The following is a 22,439-nucleotide window of genomic DNA, read 5'->3' on the forward strand; positions in this document are numbered from 1 at the left end:
CTTGTGTTCAGACGTGTCATTTCTAGTTAAAGGTGCCGAATGAAAGACAAATGAACGAAAATAAGAACCGTGTAATATCCCCTTAGGTCATAATCCTATAGAATATAACCCGGTCCATACGGAGCGCTTTGCGCGCGAGGGCACTCGCGCGTCCCGAGGTACTAGACTAGAGCTACATAGGTACACCCCGTCCAGCTGGGCTACTACGAAACTCGAAGTTCGTGTCGTGCGGTCCCTGTGACACTTATACTACTTAATACGAGAGCGAGAGGGACGGTACGATACGTACTTCGAGTTTCGAGTTTCGTAGTAGCCCTCCAGATACTCTCGCTGTTGCTAGCGTGCCCTCGCGCGCAAAACGCTCCTTCTGGACAGGGTCTTAGCTTGGACCCTGAGTTTAAACACGCGAGAAGCAGAGTTCCGTAACTCCGTACTTACATAATTACAAATTACGGTATTTTCTCATGTTACCTTAAATACCATAGACTTTTTTAGGTTCTCTAGTAATCCTATAGACGGGTAGTTCTTCAAGCGTTTCAACCGTTACCGGTTTCCTGTCGCTTATACTGAAGAAATCAGTCGAGTAGAATGAAAGGATTTTATAAATTCAAATGATTTATTCAGTAAATAGGCCGCAATGGGCACTTTTAAACGTCATTTTTTTAAACTACCAGCGCTTTCGGAAAGACCATCATTGCCAAGAAGAATGCGCCGCAAGAAACTTGGCAGAAAGTCATTTTTTCATAAAAATATAATTACAAATAAAATACTTAAAAACTATATTATACAATTGAAGAAAAAAAAATACAAAAAATAATAATAAAAGAAATACAGGGATGTATGGGATCCCTTAGTTACAATACTAAACACTAACTATATCTAAACTATATCTACGTTCAGTGGAAGTGTAGAATGCTTCCAACGTCATAAATTTTAAAATAATAATAACAATAATTTAGTTCTGAAATATACATTTCAGGTCAAGTACCATTAAGCTTTTGGATTTCGAAGGCAAGTTCACGTCTGCCGCCCCCAAAGTTAGCTCATTCTCATTGAAAATAGTGTAGGTACAGTCAGCATCAAAGCTGGTTACTTTTTTACTCAGTCACATTAACACATTTGTCAATCTTGTATGGCGCTAAGTACGTGGCTGTAAAACGACAACGTATAAAAGTGACTAGCTACTTTTGATGCTGAGTGTATATACAATTCCTTGAAATTTTTTGCCGTAAGTTGACCGTTATAGGTCTCTCATTTCTCCAATATATGCGACAGGAAACTGATAACGGTTGGAACGCCCGTAGAACTACCTAGGACTTGCGTGGAACAGAATGAACTTTTAACTTCGATTTAACTGTAAATCCAGGCTTAAGTAGTCTCAAAATGTCAAACTGACAACGCTAACTCGAGCTTCGATTGAATTTTGTAACACTACGCTGTGCAAGCGGCTCTTACTGCCTTAGACTTGAATAAGACAGTGATTCGCAAGATTCCAAGACAAAACATGAAAATGTCGCACAATTTTAGCGCAAATCGATATTTTATTAGCCCATAAATTGTGGAAAGCTCTTAACTTAAAGCTTTATCGAGTAACAAGCGCTCACTCAGTTCTATAATCTCACCATTAAAATAAAAGACCTACTTGCCCAGTTATTTATGTATTATGTACTCAACCTTTTTATAGCGGCAACATTTCCTATTGTTATTTTTACTTATTATGTGTCATTGCTGTTATAAATAAATTATTTTTCTCAAACATGCTCGGAAATGTATGCGTTAATGTCACGAAATGGAGACATGAAGTTTCTCATTTATGGCTCCCTACACCTCCCTACATAACTTCTTGGCCTAGGCCATGAAGTATGTATGAAAATCCATTATTGTCCGCTGCTCTAACTTTTTAAATTTGCTTACTAACATTAAACTGACAAAGGAAAAATTACGAACAGCCAACCACCACTACTCTGTGAGCATTTGCGGTACTGCGATGCGATGCGAAGCGATGCGAAGCGATGCGAAGCTATGCGAAGCGAAGCGATGCGATGCGATGCGATGCGATGCGAAGCTATGCGAAGCGATGCGAAGCGATGCGAAGCGATGCGAAGCGATGCGAAGCGATGCGAAGCGATGCGAGGCGATGCGATGCGATGCGATGCGATGCGATGCGATGCGAAGCGATGCGAAGCTATGCGAAGCTATGCGAAGCGACGCGAAGCGATGCGAAGCGATGCGAAGCGATGCGAAGCGATGCGAAGCGATGCGAAGCGATGCGAAGCGATGCGAAGCGATGCGAAGCGATGCGAAGCGATGCGAAGCGATGCGAAGCGATGCGAAGCGATGCGAAGCGATGCGAAGCGATGCGAAGCGATGCGAAGCGATGCGAAGCGATGCGAAGCGATGCGAAGCGATGCGAAGCGATGCGAAGCGATGCGAAGCGATGCGAAGCGATGCGAAGCGATGCGAAGCGATGCGAAGCGATGCGAAGCGATGCGAAGCGATGCGAAGCGATGCGAAGCGATGCGAAGCGATGCGAAGCGATGCGAAGCGATGCGAAGCTATGCGAAGCTATGCGAAGCTATGCGAAGCTATGCGAAGCTATGCGAAGCTATGCGAAGCTATGCGAAGCTATGCGAAGCTATGCGAAGCTATGCGAAGCTATGCGAAGCTATGCGAAGCTATGCGAAGCTATGCGAAGTGAAGCGAAGCGAAGCGATGCTATGCGAAGCTATGCGAAGCGAAGCGATGCGATGCGATGCGATGCGATGCGATGCGATGCGATGCGATGCGATGCGATGCGATGCGATGCGATGCGATGCGATGCGATGCGATGCGATGCGATGCGATGCGATGCGATGGATGGATGGATGGATGGATGGATGGATGGATGGATGGATGGATGAAATATTTCCTCACATTGTTTGAGAAAAGCACTATACAAACCTCGGCCAGAACAGGGATTGCTGGACTCCTTTTATCCGGCCTCGTCTACGACTCGGCCGTCTACCCCGAACTCGTCCATCAATCCCTTACTTCATGGCCTCTGCAGTAATCTACTATTCTTTCTTTCTTTCTTTCAACCTGAGACGTAAGAAGCCTAACCAACAACAAGTTGGATAACCCCCGACTTTGTCACTTCAAAGTTCAATATCTCAAAAACCGCTGAACCGATTTTGATAAAGGATGTCTAAGAACCATCGCTAGAAAACCTGCTTTCAATTTTAAAAAACGCATTCAAATCGGTCCACCCGTTTAAGAGCTACGGTGGGCACAAACAGACAGACAGGCACACACACAGACACATACACACACACACACACACACCACGCCTGTATTCCCAAATGAGGTAGGCAGAGCACACGAAACGTTACCGCTTCGGAGCCTTTTGCACATTACAAGAAAACTTCTACGAGAAATAGCTTATAAAATAAAGAATTAAATCTCATTGTTTGCTTTTATGTGAAACAGGCCCTTTAGGATTCTATTATCGAGAAACCGCAATCTAAATAGGAATGTGCTCAAACGTCAAATACAAGAGTGTTTATGGAGTGACTGTTAATTAGTTTATTAAAGACAGAGTTCCCAAACTATCATGCTTCCCGGTTGCAATCGGATTGTACCAGCGTCACGCTACTGTCACCGTGACACGTAGATAATTATCATACTTCACGAAATACCGTGATAGTAATTATTAACGCGGTATTTCCTGTACAACTCGAAGCAAACTTATTCCCACCGCAATCAGCCTGTTTACGAAACCAAGCAAAAGGAAAAACAAGCATCTTACGTAACGTTAAATACAAGGCTTATTAACTAATGAAGTATTTAGCAGACCCGTACGGGATCGCCAGCAGATTACAAACATTCCGACCTTCTTAATGCTGCTACTTATGGCCAATTACGATTATGGCCTAATAACAGTGACCTGCGCAATATTATGACGTTCATGCCTTTTGTCTCATGATAAGAACGTATAATTGTACAGTCAAGTACAAAGATTGACTTGGCCAAAGTTACAAAAATATGTATACACGACTTAATGTTAAATGCGTAAAGTCGTGTATACTTATTTTTGTAACTTTGGCCGTGTCGATATCTTTGCAGTTGACTATTTAGGTATGTATACCTACGGGTATGGATCGGATAACGTAGAATGTATCCTAGACCTATGACAAACCCCTAAACTGTGTGGTTAGTTGTTAAAAGATTACAAACGTAAGATTATTAATCATCATCATCATCATCCCAGCCTATAAACGTTCCACTGCTAGGCACAGGCCTCCTCTCAGAACAAGAGGGCTTGGGCCATAGTTCCCACGCGGGCCCAGTGCGGATTGGGAACTTCGCACACACCATTGAATTGCTTCGCAGGTTTGTCCAGGTTTCCTCACGATGTTTACCTTCACCGCAAAGCTCGTGGTAAATTTCAAATTTAAAATTCGCACATGAATTTCGAAAAACTCAGAGGTGCGAGCCGGGGTTTGAATCCACGACCCTCAGCTTGAGAGGCGATAGGTCAAACCACTATGCCAGCACGGCTTAGATTAATGAATTAAAGATTATTAATGAATTAAATAAATTTCCTTGCTCACCCGCGACCTTACGATAGCTAAGCTTATTACTTAAGATTATTACTTAATGCAAATGCTAATAAAATTATTAGTAGATAGTTTGTTATCCCGGAAAATTGTACAGTTGCCACAAGAGAGCGATACTACTATTTCAGGGTTTCTTAAAGTGGGGTCCACAGCGTAGCATGTCTATCAGGGGTCCGCAGTAGGTCTGTCTGTAAACATAGGTATTTATTAAGAAATTTCCAAAAACATTTTTTTGCCAGGGGTCCGTGGAATTATTTTAATTGTGAAAGTGCTCCGTGGCAACAAAAAGTTTAAGAAACCCTGTACTATTTGGTATGAACTTCATACTACGAGTAAGACAGTTTGAGACTGAGAAAGATCATTTTTACGCCGGAAAATTATATAGCACCCGCGAGCTAGCAAAAATTAAATAATCGTAGACGAAGGCGCAGGCAATGGCTAGTTAACTGATAAAATTAACTGAAACCATAGATTTAGTTAGCAACCAGAAGTGGATGCTAATCGTGATTGGTTGAGGAGCTAAAATTATCTATACACGAGTAATACCAAGGTAAAAAGTGAGTGTGTAGATAATTTCGAATTCCACACTACGAACAAGTAATAATTTATTCGTAGGTTCCACTACCATCCACTTCAACTGCTGATTGTATTTAGCAAACTTCTGTTATCTACACATAAACTTCGTGATTTGAAGTTTCATAAAAAAACATCTTTGTCTGATGATCATTCATCATCTGATGACAGGGCTCTGCCAGAAATCTTGTTTAATTTCCGGACTTAGTATACGTTCTTTATTCGTAAAATATAGACGGGCCAGGAATTGTTAAGCACCATTGGGTTTGTATTAAAATTAATGTAATTTTCACATCATTAAACACCACTTATGGATTGTTCCATGGGCTCTGATGCAAAGTGTCAAGCCCGGACCTCTGACTTTTTCGAAAGCTTTGAGCGAAATTACTCTTCAAATTTAAAACAAGCTTTTGACTAAGAAAACCGTCGGATTTTTGCTTTGCCCGATGTCTGTTTCGTTGGATGTTAATTACAATACAATAACTCTTTATTGCGCACCAACACAGTAAGCAGTACAGAAAATAAAGGTATATACATAGAGATTTTCTAAGGTAAGCAATAGGCGGCCTTCTTAATTCGTCATTTGGCTCTAAGTTTTTAATTTTATTCGACTAGCCTGTCGCCCTCGACTCCGTCCATGTAGAATTCGTTTATCGCTATCCCGCGGAAACTATGCAATTTTCCGGCATAAAAACTATTCCATTTCCTTCCCCGGGACTCAAAATATTTGTACGCCGAATTTCATCTAATTCGGTTCAGCGGTTTACAAACAAACAGATTTACATACTTTCGTATTTATAATATTAATGGGAAGTGGGATATTTCCATAGATTTGTTTGACTTTCAGTAACTGATAAAATTAGGAGACGAAATCCCCTCCCGACCCGTAGTCCAACTATAAGTAGTTTGTCCAACTGCTTTTCGATGGAGCTCCGCCCTGGCCGGAGCTCCTCTTTCTGGGTATTTTGCCCTCCGGGCAACTGAAGTTACCTAACTAACCTTACCTACCTATTTTTGTTTTAAAATATAATATTTATATGAATACTTAAATATAAATATAATATTTCCGGATTAGACAAATTAGTTGGACCACGGGTACGTCACTGACGAAACAATAATCTAGCCTTGGCTTTTCTATGCTTTTTAATTAACAAAAGTATTGTCCAGTCTCACTGGGCCATGTGGGTATCAATAGAAAACTTATTACAGTTGCTACAAACGTCAAAGGAGATCAAACAAATAAGAAACCTTTTTTTGCCTTATTAATAACCGACTTCAAAAAAGGAGGAGGTTCTATGTTCCAGTGTTTGTATTTTTTTTATGTATGTTCGCCGATTACTCAGTCAATTATGGACCGATTTTCAAAACTCTTTTTTTATTCGAAAGGGTACTCTTCTGAGGTGGTCCCTGGCATTTTTATCATTAAGATAAGCATTTACATTCAGAAAGTATCATTTGGTAAACTGGACCTGATGAAGAAGACCGTAGATGACCAATGGAACTCGTCAAAGCTAAGTAATGCTCGCTCGTCTATAAACGATCATTATTAAATATACCTAGATAAGCGACTAAGATGGAGCTTTAATTAAGCTAATGAATCTTTCGAACTGATCTGATGCTGAAGCCGGAAGGTAGGCAACGGAACTCTGTTATAAAACAACGTAACTAAGCCGTGTTGGGGCTTCATGGAATCGTTGTGAGATGTACTTTGGCTACGAATCACTAAAAAGTGAGAAATAAAGAAAATTTTTAACAAAAAAGTAAAACCGACTCCAAAAAAATGAAAAAATAACAAAAAATGGAACCGACTATAAAACCCTTGAAAATATTTCGAAGTCGGTGTCTCAGCACGACTCAGCAGGATGGATTGAAACCCATAGTATGTAGGTGAGGTAGACGACTATTGTTCCATTCCTGCTGGCTCGCGGTAAGGCACCGACTTCGAGCTGGTAGGTACCTAGTGCTAGAAAAATATTTTCAAGGGTTTTATAGTCGGTTCCCTTTGTTGTTATTTTTTTAGTCGGTTTTACTTTTTTGTTAAAAAATTTCTTTATTACTTTATGTATGTATGTATGTAAACTCTTTATTGTACTAAATAAGTAAACAAACACAGATGACAAACAATGAAATAAATGTACAAAGGCGAACTTATCCCTTTAAGGGATCTCTACCAGTCAACCTTTGAGTGGATGAGAGGAGCGTTCAGTCAGGGACAGACAAAAAAGTGAGTTTAAAAATTCAAATAGGGAAGCTACAATACATTGCTTTAAATAATATAATACACAAATCTATATAAAAATCCTAACATAAAAATACACCTACTATATACAAATATACAAACAAAATAAGAATAATACGTACCATTTATAGAACCCGCATATAGTTAGTAAGTTAACTTAATTTTTAGAGTATGTACCCTTCTTGTGTAATATGCATTATATACCTACCTAATTGTTGGCAATAAACGCATTTTCTTTCTTTCTTTCTTTCATTTATTATTGCTCACAGACAATCTTTTCGTATTCGGCAACATAGCCTATCTCGACTCTCGACTGTCGAATCGAGTCGGTTGCGTTGCGATCGGGTAATCATTTTTCCCTCATTTTGCCTGTCGCCAAATGCCTACTATTGCTATTAGATTAGCTTGCTATTAGAAATTCTTCTTCGTGCACGCTACAGGCTGTGTGTCAGTTGCCAGCATCCCTATCGCCTTTTTAAGCACTCATTGATAAGTTTCAGGTCTGTTTGTTTCGTCCAAATAAACAGAGACGGCATCACAAATTTTTCAAATAACGACGGTGAAATAGGCCCTTGGACCTTTTGGTGATAAAAACTAGGAGTGAAATAAAAATCGCCAAACCGTGTAGTCGTATATTATACGTATATTCTAGAATCTGGAGTCAAGGGTCCGGTGGCGCGTACGCAAGCCCGAGGTTCCTCAGCTCGCAGTCCTCTTGAATGAAGTCCTTCAGGAGAAGCTTGCTTAGAGCTGCACGACGTACCTAGAGAATTAATTAAAAACATTTAACAGTAGATAATTATTAAATTAGACATTATATTTTTTATTTATTTAATTTTAACAATTACACAGTGTAGGTATACATGAACACATTTTTTCGCCAAACTGCATGACAGTTTGTTGGCGAAATGAAGCACTCAAAACACTTCCATATATAAATACTGTGCAAAACTTAACTATATAACTAACCTATTAGAAAAGTTATCCTAATTTACATTTTTATGTATAAATAAAAATAGGTGGGTACTTATTCAAATTGATATTATGCGATAGGGGGTACATTTGTGGGTTATATCTATAATTACTTATTACATAGACATATTATCAGATAGATATTATTGTAGTGGTTAGAGAACCTGACTAAAGCTTGAGGACCCGGGCTCGAATCCCGGCCAGTAGACCCGTAGGACTACGTTTTGAGGCTTCAAAAATATTAAAGTTGTTTATTTTTCGCATATAGCTTCCGGAGCATTTGCCCAACCTAATACAAAAAATTGTGTCATTTTGGGTGCCTGCATAAGTAGAAATTTAGGTATTAGTGTTTTCAATTAGTATTGGACGAAAAAAAAATTAAAGACGAAAATTTTACTTTCTTATTAATATCTGAGCAGTAACTGATGTACATAGGCATTTTGTGTCATATCCATCCACGGGAATCCTGATTTTTAAACAGTACCTAACATTTCGCCCAACTAACTCTAAAAGAATATTACAGTTTGTTAAAAAGATGTCAGACGTTTTAAAATACTGATATCTGTTATCCAAAATATTTTGTGTCAAATTCATCCACGATATTTATAGATATTAATTTTTTTAATACAATACCCTGTAAAACCCACAAAAGAAAATTCAAGTTGTTAGAGTTTATGTGTTTTGATTATTAACGGTGTAAAAAAACACTATTCATAATTTGTGTCATTTTCATCCACGGATTCTCATTATTTGAAAAAAAAACTACCACGAAACGTACTTCGCGCGAATGGCGAGCGCGGGAAGAGTACATCGGGTGCTTGGGCGCCGGCTGGCAGCGTTCGTTTGTTTATATTACCCGCGGCTTCGCACGCGTAATCTGACAGTTTAATTGATTTCGAGATTTTACTGAATTCTCATGGGTAATCCCAAAAATTACATCATAGTTATCATTGACTTTGTATTAAAAACAGCTGTGCAAAATTTTATGAATTTAAGTCTAGCGCTTGTCATTTCGAGATTTTATGCCTATCCCATGGCAATTTTTTACGAGATACCTACCTAATAAGTTTTAGTTTTTTTTTGCTGATTACTTTTGGTTGACTGTAATTTCATTGTATCTAAACAACACTTCCGTACCAAATTTCAAATCGATGTCATTAATCACTGAGGCGTTCCCTTCTGAGGAGACGCTCCTGGCTGCTTTACCAAGATGTTACTACCAGATACCGGTGTGAAGTAAGCGGCCAAAAGTTAGCAGCCGATTATAACCCAACCCAATTAAGAAGTTTGAGGTTTTATTTGCATTTGTGAGGTCTGACAAAAACACACACACACTAGTTGATATATGATACAAACTAGTTTATATTTAGTAGTTAGTATGACACAAACAAGTTTATATTTATGGACAAGTATTCAACCTGAACGTCTGGTGAAGCAAGAGAATTATTGCCAGCTACACCAGATTAAAACAAGCAGCATATAAAACTTCGAAACTAAAATGAAAAAAAAAACACCAACATGGAAATGCGAACCTCTTCAGGTCTTTCCATAAAATAACACTGGATACTAAATGCTTTCTACTAAAGCTGCAACTGCTAACTAACCTCAACTAGTCTAGGAGCCACGCCCGATTTAATGAAAGCGGTGTATTTTTTTTTTGTAATAAAATGAGAAAAACGACATGTTGCAAATAGCAAATACGAACCTCTCCAGTATTTTGTGGCATGTTATTACGCACGTTGAGAGCTTTCGATCAACGCTTCAAGTGTCCAGTAACCTCATTTTAGTTTTGAAGAAAAGGTAGATTTAAAGTTAGCGGCCGAAAATAATCACAACAAAAATAAAAAAAACATTGATAAGAAAACGTGTTCCTTCCAGATATTTTATTAATACGATTATGCATTTGAAAAGATTTCCATCAAATCTGAAACTGCCCATAACCAAAGCCTAGTACGGGAGTTACGCCCGAATAAAAGTAGGCGGCCGAAAAATTTTGCAGTAATATGACAAAACGACCAACTTGGAAATGCGAACCTCTTTATACGGGATACAAAGCTGCAAGAATTTACTAACCTCATCTAGTTTAGGAGCCACACCCGATTTAAAGAAACTGGCGTATTTTTTTTTTGTAATAAAATGAGAATAACAACTTGTTAGAAATGCGAACCTCTCCAGTTTTTTTCTGGCATATTATTACGCACTACGCCTACTTTTATTCGGGCGTAGCTCCCGTACTAGACGTTGGTTATGGGCAGTTTCGGATTTGATTGAAAGCTTTTTAAATGCATAATCATCTTATTAAAATTTCTGGATGAAATGCATTTTCAAATTGTTTTTTATTTTTATTTTAGTTTTTTTTTTCGGTCGCTAACTTTAACTCTACCTTTTCTTCAAAACGAAAGGAGATTAGTGGACATTTGAAGCGTTGATCGAAAGCTCTCAGCGTGCGTAATAACATGCCACAAAAAACCAGAGAGTTCCCGTTTCCAAATTGGATGTGGCTCCTAGACTAGATGAGGTTAGTTAACAGTTGCAGCTTTTATAGAAAGCTTTTAGTGTCCAGTGTTATTTTATGGAAAGATTTGAAGAGGTTTTCATTTCCATGTTGGTGTTTTTTTTTCATATGGTGTAGTTGGCAATAATTTTCTTGCTTCACCAGACGTTCAGGTTGAATACTTCTCCCTGAATATAAGCTAGTTATTGTGTTTTTGTCACTCTTATGAACACACAAATGCAAATAATAACTTAAACTTCTTAATTTGGTTGGGTTATAATCGGCCGCTAACTTCACACCGGTAGGATTGTTGACGATAAGCGCTGCTATTTTAGATATGCAGTGACGCGATAGCCAGGTTTTAGAGCTGGGCATACAAGACCATACAAGACACCCAAGATACAAGATATCCATCTTCCTTTAAGTTCGAGTGAGAGAGAAGGGGCTTAGGGGCTAGATCACATCCTACTAATATTATATATGCGAAAGTTTGTATATCTTGATGTTTGTTACTCAATCATGCTTTAACGGCTGGGTAGCATTAGCTGAAATTTGGGATACTTATAGATATAGATATAGATTTAAATTAACTATATATATGCGTGACGACACGACACGACACGACAGATAAATACAAATCCGACTTTAGCGTCATAAGCAGGATCCACGTCAAATTTCGATCATTAGAATTTTCGAACTTAATGCCAATCAGTTAAAGTTAACATTAGTTTTGTCGACTAACATACCATTTCTAAATTTTTATATAAAATACAATACAATACAATGACTCTTTATTGTACACCAAAAATAGTAAGCGATACAGAACAGGTACACAGAATGAAAATGACAAGGGTAAACAACAGGCGGCCTTATCGCTTAAGAACGATCTCTTCCAGGCTTAGAGCAACGCGGGCTTCCTACCGGAAGGGAGCAACCTTAGCGGTAGATTACCTTTAAAATAGTTCTGGCGTTTGTTGCGGGGGGAAATGTGCATAAAAGTGCAGTTCGGCTTATTTAGATGCAAAAACAAAACTGCCAACTGACTGTAATGACGACGTTAACACATAAATAACCCAACAATACACTAATAATTCGTTTACAGATGACTCCAAACTAACACATTGACAGTAACATGATTAAGTCATCGGTTTATCGCTTATGCGATTTATCGCTTGACCGATCCGAAATTTGTACCGCTAGGACTCGATGTTGGTAAACGAATCCGACAATAATGTACGTCTTTGTTGTTTAAATGTAATTAAATAGCAATAATACGATAACAATTTACTTCCATGTGAAATGTAACACTATAATTTTGCAAGCTTGATGTCCCAGATCTCTTTTTACAGCAGGAAACTGAACAATTCGATATTTTTAGCACCGCCGCGTTCACTCGCGCTTCTCGATTCGGTCTAATAGTTTGAAATCCGAGCGCGCCTTGTTTTATAAAATTCGTATGCCCAATTGGGCTTGTACTTTGACAGAGAGGAACGCGTCGAATGGCTACTCCCTTCCGCCCGGGTTGCTCTAAGCTTCCAGGCAACCTTTTTTATATAAAACTATCAGCCTTTTTGATTCTTAAATTAATGTACCTATTATTTACATACTTAATTATTTGAATAGGTACTACATTCAGAGTATGCAAAAAAATAAAGTTATGCAATTTGTTTATTACGTAGCGGAGATAAAAGTCAGTCAATTCAATACTCATTAAGTTATATAATAGGCGAAGTACATAGTTTAAGGCCAGCGAAAAAAAATGAAAGAGTTAAAAACATTGCAGGATCGCTATACTCGACAACAATGTCGCATTTAAATTTTATTATTATCAAGTCTCAAACTTGGTCACGGTAATATCTAAGTTGGCACGAGTCAGGGCTATTACGAAACTCGAAACTTGAAGTTCGTGTCGTGCGGTCCCTCTGACACTTACAGTATTTAATACGAGAGCGAGAGGGACAGTACGATACGAACTTCGAGTTTTGAGTTTCGCAGTAGCCCTGCTGTACCTACAGCCAATTCAATCTGGTTCCAGAAAAAAAAACATCTAGCAAATCAAAATAACAAAACAAAACAAAACAACTGATACCTACCCATTAGGTATCAGTTATTTTGTTAGAACCTCGGACTTTTTTTAATGTGTGTGAAACAGCTCGTGGTGTTTTCAGAGGAAAAATACACCTGCAATTTTGATATAAAATTAAATATCGTAATACATTTTGAGAAAATGTTTATATTAGTCTCGGCTGGAATACTCATACTCGCGTTTAATACTCATACTCAGCCAGCAATTGCCTACTTACATGCGACGACAGTACTTGTATTATCTAATATGAATGCTTCCCATAGATGAAATCGTACCGAACGAACGTGTTTGCGTGCTTATGCCCCCGTCGCCCCGCCGCTTGACCGCGCGACCCGTTTCGACCGCAACCATTTGTTTTTATGTTTTATTCATTTAAATATCGTGGGCGAAAATGACACAAATTTACAATGTCGATTTATCATGCATTTATGATATAAAATATGTGAACTCTAATGACTATAATATTTTTTTGAAGCGTTTGTAGGTTAAGAAAACAAAATAATTTAAAATCTTAAAATTGCGTGGTCTAATTTGGCACAACTTTTTTTTATAGGCGTATGTAAGTAATCTGAAATAGGAAATAAATATTTCATAAACTGTAATTTTTTTTTTCACACCATTTTTACATACTGTCCATATAACAGTTTGCACTGGACGAAAATGACACAAATTTGGTTTACATACTCCACAGGCTATCCTAGATATGATGCCATAATTATTTTTAACTTTAAATTTATTTTGCGAGATTTATTCAAATAAAAAAAAAACAACCACAAATCTTCAAATTGCTGAAAATGCAGGCAACAAAAATGACACAAAACGCTACAATAAGCTTCATAGGTACGACTGTACCCACAGGCAAAAAATAAGAAACTTTAGAATTCTTGAAACTTAATACCTCAAAATAACGTAGTCCTATCGGCCTACAGTGCAGATATTTGTATGAATAATACGAATGTTTGTTCTCGGGTCTTGGATATGTCATGACATGACAGTTAATTATAATTATACAATTTGTCTACAAATTTTTACGGAATATTAGTGTTTTATAAGAAAAAATACAAGCGTTTTTGCTGACTGTACTTTTTGTCAACTTATAATTTTTTTGAGTAACATAAATGTCCGTAGGATGCCATAACATCATATTATTTCAATCAAATTTTTGGAAGTTACTATCCTTACTATCGATGTAAATATTATGTTATTTTGTTACTAATAAATATGTCATGATTTCTATAGGATCCGTGATGGCGACAAAAATTATAAGAGAGCGCAGAGCTTTGAGTAATATTCGCTATTATGCCAAATCTCAACGCAATCCGACTACTGTAAGTTGATCGAATTTAGCTTGCAAGATTTGACTACAGGCAGACAGACGGACAGACAACGGGACAGTTGAAACTAAATAAAAGCTTGTAAAAAAAAACGTTTTGCAGGATTTTTTTACTGTGGCCAACAAATGTGGAAACGTTTGTTCCATACATTGATCGATGATCAAAGTGCACCGCGGCAAAGGCTACTTTGTTATTCAATTTTTTTATTACGGTTTTTGTTAATTTTTTTACCGTTATTGGTTTTCATATAGTGCCAAAAAAGGCCGCATGGTTTGTGAGATTCCGGTAGACAAACAAAAACACTTGCTACGCGGTCGAAGCCCCTAGCAAAAACTAGTTAAAATATAAACTATGTCACTAATAAAAGGGCCAATCAACTATTTTATCGATACTTTGGGCGTCTCCTGCGATACCAAAATTGTCTCTGGCGTTACCAAAAAAATCGTACTTCCAACAAGATATTTCACGGTTTAATAGGTTGATTGAGCTTACGTAGGATGGCATGTATTCACATTCACGTACACCTTTCTATTAAATTACAGAAACAATATGTTTAGTAACAAAAATCTGCAATTGTTTGAAAAATGTCGCGGACGGATTAGTGTGGGTAAAAAAGTTAATTGGCCCAAAATCGATTACACACAGCGGCGGCCTTAGGGGGTGGCGAACGGGGCAAGCGCCTGGAGCCTCGCTCTTGCAGGGGCCTAACGCAACAACCCAAGCAAATTTAAAAATATATAGACTTTTTTAACTATATTTTCGCATCACAAACTTTTCTTTCACGAAGGACAAAGGGACCAAAAACCTGCCGCCCGGAGCCTCGCAATGGAAAAGGCCGCCGCTGATTACACACCCTTAGCATATTTAATCGAAAATCGCAAAAAAAAAAAAGATTCAAATTTACATTATTACAATCCTTAATCTGTTATTATTATATAACATCTGTGTCTCTGTTTTTTTCAAGCCGCACTTTTAAGGGTAACCTTGTATGTTTTGACTCCCACGATACAGGCTCTGCCTAGTGTGGGTGTCGCCGAATTAATGCTTAAATTTATTTCTGGTTTTTGGTAATAAATATTTTTTCTTTTTTTTTCTTTTTTTTTTAATGACGTGTGTCACCGTGCTATTTGGAAAGGATTATAACTGGCAACATCAGACATCGATAATGAATATCTAACATCGCAGGGATGTTTAAATCAAATCTGACGCCAGAGGCCGTATTGCCTAATCGCAATCAATCGATCGCAATTAAATGAAATAAAATAGAAATAGAAAACGTTTATTCGCATTTCGCAAATTACATAAGTACACAAAATAAAACAAGTATAAAGTAAATTAATATTAATTGACAGTATTTGCGAAATCGCGAAACGGTCTCAGCTCAGCATAGTGCTGGCCGTAGAGGCCAACGCTGGTCTTCCGCTGAGACCGCTTGGCGACTTCACGGAAATGACAGTTTTTGTACGCGAAATCTGTCTTTTGATTGCGATTGCGAACGACAGAAACGTTACGCAATACCGCCTCTGATTCCAACGGCAACGTGGTATCCTTATTTATGAACTGGCTCACTTAAAAGTGTAAGTTGAAAAGTATTCCACCATTAACCTACCTACAGTTTATAAATTGCAAACTAGCACGCCATCTGAACACCAAAAACGCAGTGAACAACGTATTATTTGCATAATTAACGACACACCATACTGAACTAAACAGAAGCACGAACACATTAGCTATCATAATCACCGTTAAACATCTGCCGTGATGTTTGTATCACTAATTACTACCCACACGGAATGGACGCCAGTAAACGTTAAAATGAAATGGTTGGATCTAAAGACTACTTAATTCTCGTACGTTCTTTATATGCTGGCCATCAAAAGCGGGATAAAGATTTTATAGGATTTTTACTAAAGATAAAGAGGACGAAAGTGTTCTATCTGAGATGCCTACTTCACAGTATATGGAGTGGAAAAATCTATGGGCTAATTACGAAAAAATCAAATAATATTTTTTTCATCACACTTGCTCGTAAACAGTGTCGTAACATGCAGGCTACCATAGTTGCAACCCCCCAAATAAAACCCTCGACCTTAATGTGCTTGTCATGAAACCCGTGGTCGGTAAATGAGTCGGTGCCCGTACTGATGGTGCTGCGCGCGCTGCTGCTGCAGGACTACATGGACTACATGCACACGCACGCTGCGGCGCATGCCGAGGGAGGGGGAGGTAGAGGGCGACGCTGCCAAGAGCACAGCCTAAGGTATCGCCAATATTTGGAACAATTATATTTTTTATTTTACAAATATACAATTTTACTTGCAAATGTGATGAAAAACATTGTATGTCGCACGGGCGGTACTAGAATTACGAACGTCGACTCATTAAAGCCCTCAGTCTTCGACTTCGGGCTTCTAATAGAGTCTTGTTCGTAATTCCTTATTTACCGCCCTTAAGACACAATGTACTATTTAAGGATTTCGTATTGTGTACGAAGCTTCCAAGTTTAGGTATATTTTATACCTTAGGCTGCTATTTACTCTTAAACTACTAATAATTCTCAAGCAATCTTAGCCGTTATAATTTTCCTTGTAAATTTGATATATATTTACTACCATTATATTATTCAAGTATCCTTCCATAAGTGGCCTGCCAATTCCAGATAACAAACCTATTCTGAGTGCTAAACGATTTATAATATTTGTGACGAGTTGCTTTATTGACCAAATACTTTTTAACCTATTTGCGAAATCGTCTAGATCAGGGTTTCGCAAAGTGGGGTACGCGAACCCCTAGGGGTTCGCCATTCGACGGCAGGGGGTTCGCGACAAGATTTACGTAATGGTGGCGTAATGACTGGCAGGCACTGGCGGCACACATGGTGGCGCGCGCACGACTGATTTCATCGTTCAACAGTCAATTTTATTGTTTTCTTTGGGAGGTTAGAGGAGGGGGGGGGATTTAATTAGTTAAGGGGTTCGCTGTCACCTGGAAACTTTAACAGGGGTACGTGGAGCCGAAAGTTTGAGAAACCCTGGTCTATATGATCTTAAGACAAGTAGCTGAAGAGACGGGTTACATCTCGGACAAAAAAAAAATATATATATACCTCGTTGAGTTTCTTGCCGGATTCTTCTCAGCAGAGGTTTTTCCGAACCGGTTTTAGATTTTTTTTGACATTCATAAGTGCTTGTTATAGCCTAAATTGAATAAAGATATTTTGACTTTGACTTTGACTTTGACAAACTACTTATTTGTACGGTTGATTTCTGACGAGTTGCTTCATATACCGATTACGTATTCGACTATCTGCAAATTTACCCAAATGATTTTTAGGTGAGTTAATGCTGTTGACCACTACCGTTTTTGACCACTTGATACTAACCCACCACAATATAGGGTTAGTCGAGAAAAAAAATCACCCCCACTTTACGTCTGTGGGAGGAAAACCCTTAAAACTTTTTTTTGTTTTATTGTAATACTTTGTCGGCGTGAGCGTGACTGATATGTATATTTATGTCAAATTACAGCTTTCTAGTACTAACGGTCTCTGAGCTTACCCGCGGAAAGACAGACAGACAGACAGACATGACGAAACTACGGAACCCTAAAATGTGGGAATGTCAGTAGAAATACAACAAATATATGAATGCCAATATGAAAACAAACATTAATTATCAGAATTAAAAAAAAACAGTTACTGAGTAAAAGCAATGTTGTATGATATACTTGTCAATGTTTAAGGGGTTTGCTCCTGGTTAGCTCATGAGCAATGTCCCGTTAGATGGCGCTGTTATCAATAGTTCCTTTTTTCAGGTTTTTTTCGTAAATTATGAAGAATTATTTCACCAAAAACTAGTGGCGGGAGTATCTAAGCGTAACCGATTTTTTGACCCCACACTCGAAATGAAATATTCCGCCAAAGCCGCAAACGAGGTGCTTTACTTTGAACGTCAATTGCGGCCGTATACGGACACTAGGAGCTCACGCACACACTCAAATAGACAGCGCCAGCTAGCGAAAGTCTATTGCGACACTTAGCTACCCGATCGGGGTACTCCTTCGAGTAATATTCACATTTTTTTATCGAGTCACGAAATTTTGTACCAACTGTACTTTACTCGAAAATTTTACTACGACCTATAAAATTTATAGGTATTTTATTGATAATTAGAAGCATGGTCTTGGATAACTGTTCGCATATTTTAATACGAGCCAAACGCCTTTCAAGTGTTCATAATATGTGTACGATAAATTGAGAAATTACCAAGATTCTGACCACGGTTTCTTGTCTTGGTTGATGGTCTTGCTATTATCCAGGTTATATTTATAGTTACTTTTCGTAGTTACTACTCTTGCTAATCGATACCTCCTACGTATACTGGTACAAGTGACAAATTTCTGATTTTTAGTTTTTTGCATTTTTGTGATTAATATTTCCTTATTTACCTACCACAAAAAATTTGGACGGATATTCCTATTAGTTTTAGAAATAAAGTGACGTATATGAATGCATCTAACACCGTTTTGCTAATCGGTACAACGTATACTGAGGCAACCGACATGCACCACTATACGCGGCACCGATATTGTCGCGGGGCCGGGGAAGTCGAGTGTAACTGGCAGTTGCCTCAGTGTACGCGCTAGCCGTCGCTGCGTGCGGACCGTTTAAACTGTTCTACGAGCACATAATTTGATAGTATATATAAAAAAAACATGTTTTGGTTTGGCAAGACCACAATAGCCGTATTTCTCATAGACAGTCATGGAAACTAAATCCAATGTGAAACCTTTTCGTAATCTATTTCGCTATGATTTCTTTGGCAAATGTATGGGATGTCAACATAACATTGGTAGTACAACGGTTCCACCCCAGTACCAGTACGTGATTCAATTTCCTCGGCTATACCTACATGTACGCGTGCTAGAAATATAACATTGCAGTATTACATTGCATTTTGGTAGTTGAGCATCCCCAAAAAGAAAACAGTAAATTAAAATGAGAACAGTAAATTTCAATATACCTACAGGTTGATAAAAAAAATCCTGTACTATACTGTAACCCATATTAGGGCTACTGATTACTAATACGATATAAGTGGGAAAACATCGAAATTAGAAGTCTTCTTGCGACTCCACTTCCATACAAAACTTTTTTTTTCGAATCACAGTATTTTTCTACTTGGACCATATTAGTAATTAGTAGCCCTAATGTGGTTTAAAGTATAGTACAGGTTTTAATAACACCCTTTACACATTTTTTTATACACACCTAAGAAATGGTACCTGGCTATGTATATGGCGAAAACGGGTAAACCGTATGAAGTTATAGAAGTTTCCCAAGACTCAGAAACAGACACAAAATTTAAATCTATTGTCAAGAAGACATTAATATATAAGGCGTATTATTAAAATTAATGATTATATCATGGATAGGGAAATTTGGAAATAATTCCGATCCGCATTGGCGAGTGCTTACTCCAAATAGCGAATTGAGAACTGTTTTAAATATGTAGTTGTGTTAAATACTTGTGATGTATAGATATCACTAAAATATGATTGTAAATCTGTTTACAAAATATACCTAGGTTTATTGCCAGACTCTTCTCAACAGAGGTTTTTACGAACCGGTGGTAAATTTTTTGACATTTATAAGTGCTTGTTACAATCTAAATTGAATAAAGATATTTTGACTTTGACTCAATATTTCATGTCAAAGCTTGTCTTAAGCAAAGTGCCAATCAGACTCGCGCACGAAGGGATCCGTACCATCTATACAACTTCATTAGGATTAGCAAAAAAATGGCAAAAAAAAAACATTTGTTGTATGGGGCCCCCTTAAATATTTATTCTGATCTATTTTTTGTTATATATATATTATATCGACTACAGTTATACATAATCTGTGAAAATTTCAACTGTCTAACTATCATGGTTCATGAGATACAGCCTGGTGACAGACGGACGGACAGCGAAGTAGTATAAAGTAGTAGGGTTTCCGTTTATACCCTTTGGGTACGGAACCCTGAAGAGGCACAAAAAGCTAAACCGTTATGTGGATACAAATGGGTGCGATGCGATATATGTATCACATGAGGAACCTTTCACAATAAAATATGAGTACACATTTGAACAGGAATACGGATCAATTGAATGTGCTTCCATTAATTTAAAGCACTTAATACAATTACTTTTCTTAATAAAACCATTTATATTTCAAGTGAGGTTTTTTATAAAGGTATATTTCTGTATTTTTTTATAGCACGTTTAAAACATTACTAGCGGTATATTGGTACAAGTGGCATGCTAATGTTAGCGTATAATGATGCAAGTGATAAAAACGTTTATAAATCAATAGATGAAGGTAAAAGAGCATCTTTTTTATTGTTCATTGCAAGCCATATAAGTATTTCATCTAAAAATTCATATACAATATAAAAATATCGTTAGATCAGTAATCTACGCATTACGCCGTATACTGGAGCAAGTGGTAATTAGCTCAGTATACCGCACAACTACAAGATGTAAAATACGCGTATAGTAGTGTATCTGCCATTTTCTCAAAAACTATAAAAAATTTCAAAATTCCATGAATACAGGTAGAAAGCCAATATTTTCTTTGGAACTAATGCAAAATTTTGAAAAGTTATATCACCAAATGAGAAAGTTACAGGTTTTTGAACCTTTGAACAGCTCTCCTGTAAATTTATGATTATGCACTTGTACCAGTATACGTAGGAGGTGTCGTAATGTGGTCATGGTCGTCGGTTGAAAATCGGTAGCAAATGTACAGGACGAGTTTCTTGGGAAAATAGTGCGGTGGTTTGTCCTTACCTTCCACGCCGCAGAGCTGAAGTTTGGAATTCGTAGTTAGCAATAGAGAGCGCTGCCACCAGGGCTCTTAGTCACCTTGTACGACACGCACAGAAATGCACAGGCAATCAAGTTTATCAAGGGCATCCGTAAGGCCAAAGTCCCTTAAGACACTGTTACACATGCTCTTTAGTAGCAAGAAAGCATGCTACTATTGAGCAAATGCTAACTAGTAGCATGTGTGAACAGGACATGCTACTATCGAGCATGCTTATTAGTCGCAAGCTCGAGACGGGGTGGAAGGGGGAAAGGTAATAAGCAAGTGTGAACGCGTTTGCTTCAGTCCATGAACATGCTCATAAGCATTCTTATAAGCATGCTAGTAACGAGCATGTGTAACAGTGCCTTTAGACATACCTAATACTTTATGAACAGTGCTTCGTGTAAGCTCTTTCTATCAAAAGAGGTAATAAAAAGCATACAGAGTTTACTAACCTAATTATCATCATCATCATCACTCAATTTCTGTGGTAAGACTTTTGGTAGAGAATTAGTAATCATAAGCTGCTAATATCAATTATTAATAAGTTGCTAACCATGAAAAGAGTTGACGAAGAGTTTATCTAGGCTTCTGCATCTGGATTTCTCAGTTCGTATATATAATTACTAGCTTAATCCCGCGGCTTCGCTCCCGTTGAAGAAAAAAATCTATTCTGTAGTGTAGGTATTCGAATTAAAAAAAAACTTCTTGCACCTCTGCGATCCTCAAGGAGTATTCCATAATTCCATTGTATGTTTGCCAAATCTCATGCATTTTTAGGCCATGTTTTGCCTTTATAGGTATAAATAAATACTTACGAAATACTTACATAACAGCAAAAGTTCACCCACTCGCCGATAACTGGTATCAAATTGCGGTAAAAAACTATCCCGTGCTAATTTTGTACCTACATATCTCTATAAATTGATTTTGTTAGGATAATCATAACCGATGATTTGGCACAATCAGCCGAAGACTACGAGCAGTTCCAAAATCATCTACACTCCCTTTGTTACCTTCGAGTCGAAAACAGTTGTCAATTCGTATCATATAACTACCTATTGTAAGTATTATCTGCTAGGATTTTTATCCGATCCAGCAGAGTTGTAGTCGTGCGTACTGGATTATTGGCAGTGCTTCCTTTGGATGTTCGTGCGATGGAACTACTGCGTTTTTTTTGCATTAGTTCCTTTACAAGACTAGAAGGAAAAACTGCGTTTATTTTTTTGTCTTTGTTCCTTTCGCAGTAGCATCTTCAGTTCTTGCAAAGGTACAAAGGCGGAAAAATAACGCAGT

The 22,439-nt window shown here is 37.8% G+C and overlaps 1 protein-coding gene across 1 annotated transcript in view; it reads right to left on the reverse strand.

Moving 5' to 3' along the window:
• Positions 1-8,033: 8,033 nt before the first annotated feature.
• Positions 8,034-22,439, reverse strand: part of LOC141439931 (uncharacterized) — a 33,023-nt gene continuing 18,617 nt past the window's right edge. Inside the window, exon 3 of the mRNA XM_074104395.1 lies at positions 8,034-8,170. Within this exon, the coding sequence (XP_073960496.1) occupies positions 8,069-8,170 (102 nt within the window). The 3' untranslated portion in view covers positions 8,034-8,068. The remainder of the gene's footprint in view (positions 8,171-22,439) is intronic.

Source organism: Choristoneura fumiferana, chromosome 21, assembly GCF_025370935.1.
Source record: "Choristoneura fumiferana chromosome 21, NRCan_CFum_1, whole genome shotgun sequence".
Classification (NCBI taxonomy): domain Eukaryota; kingdom Metazoa; phylum Arthropoda; class Insecta; order Lepidoptera; family Tortricidae; genus Choristoneura; species Choristoneura fumiferana.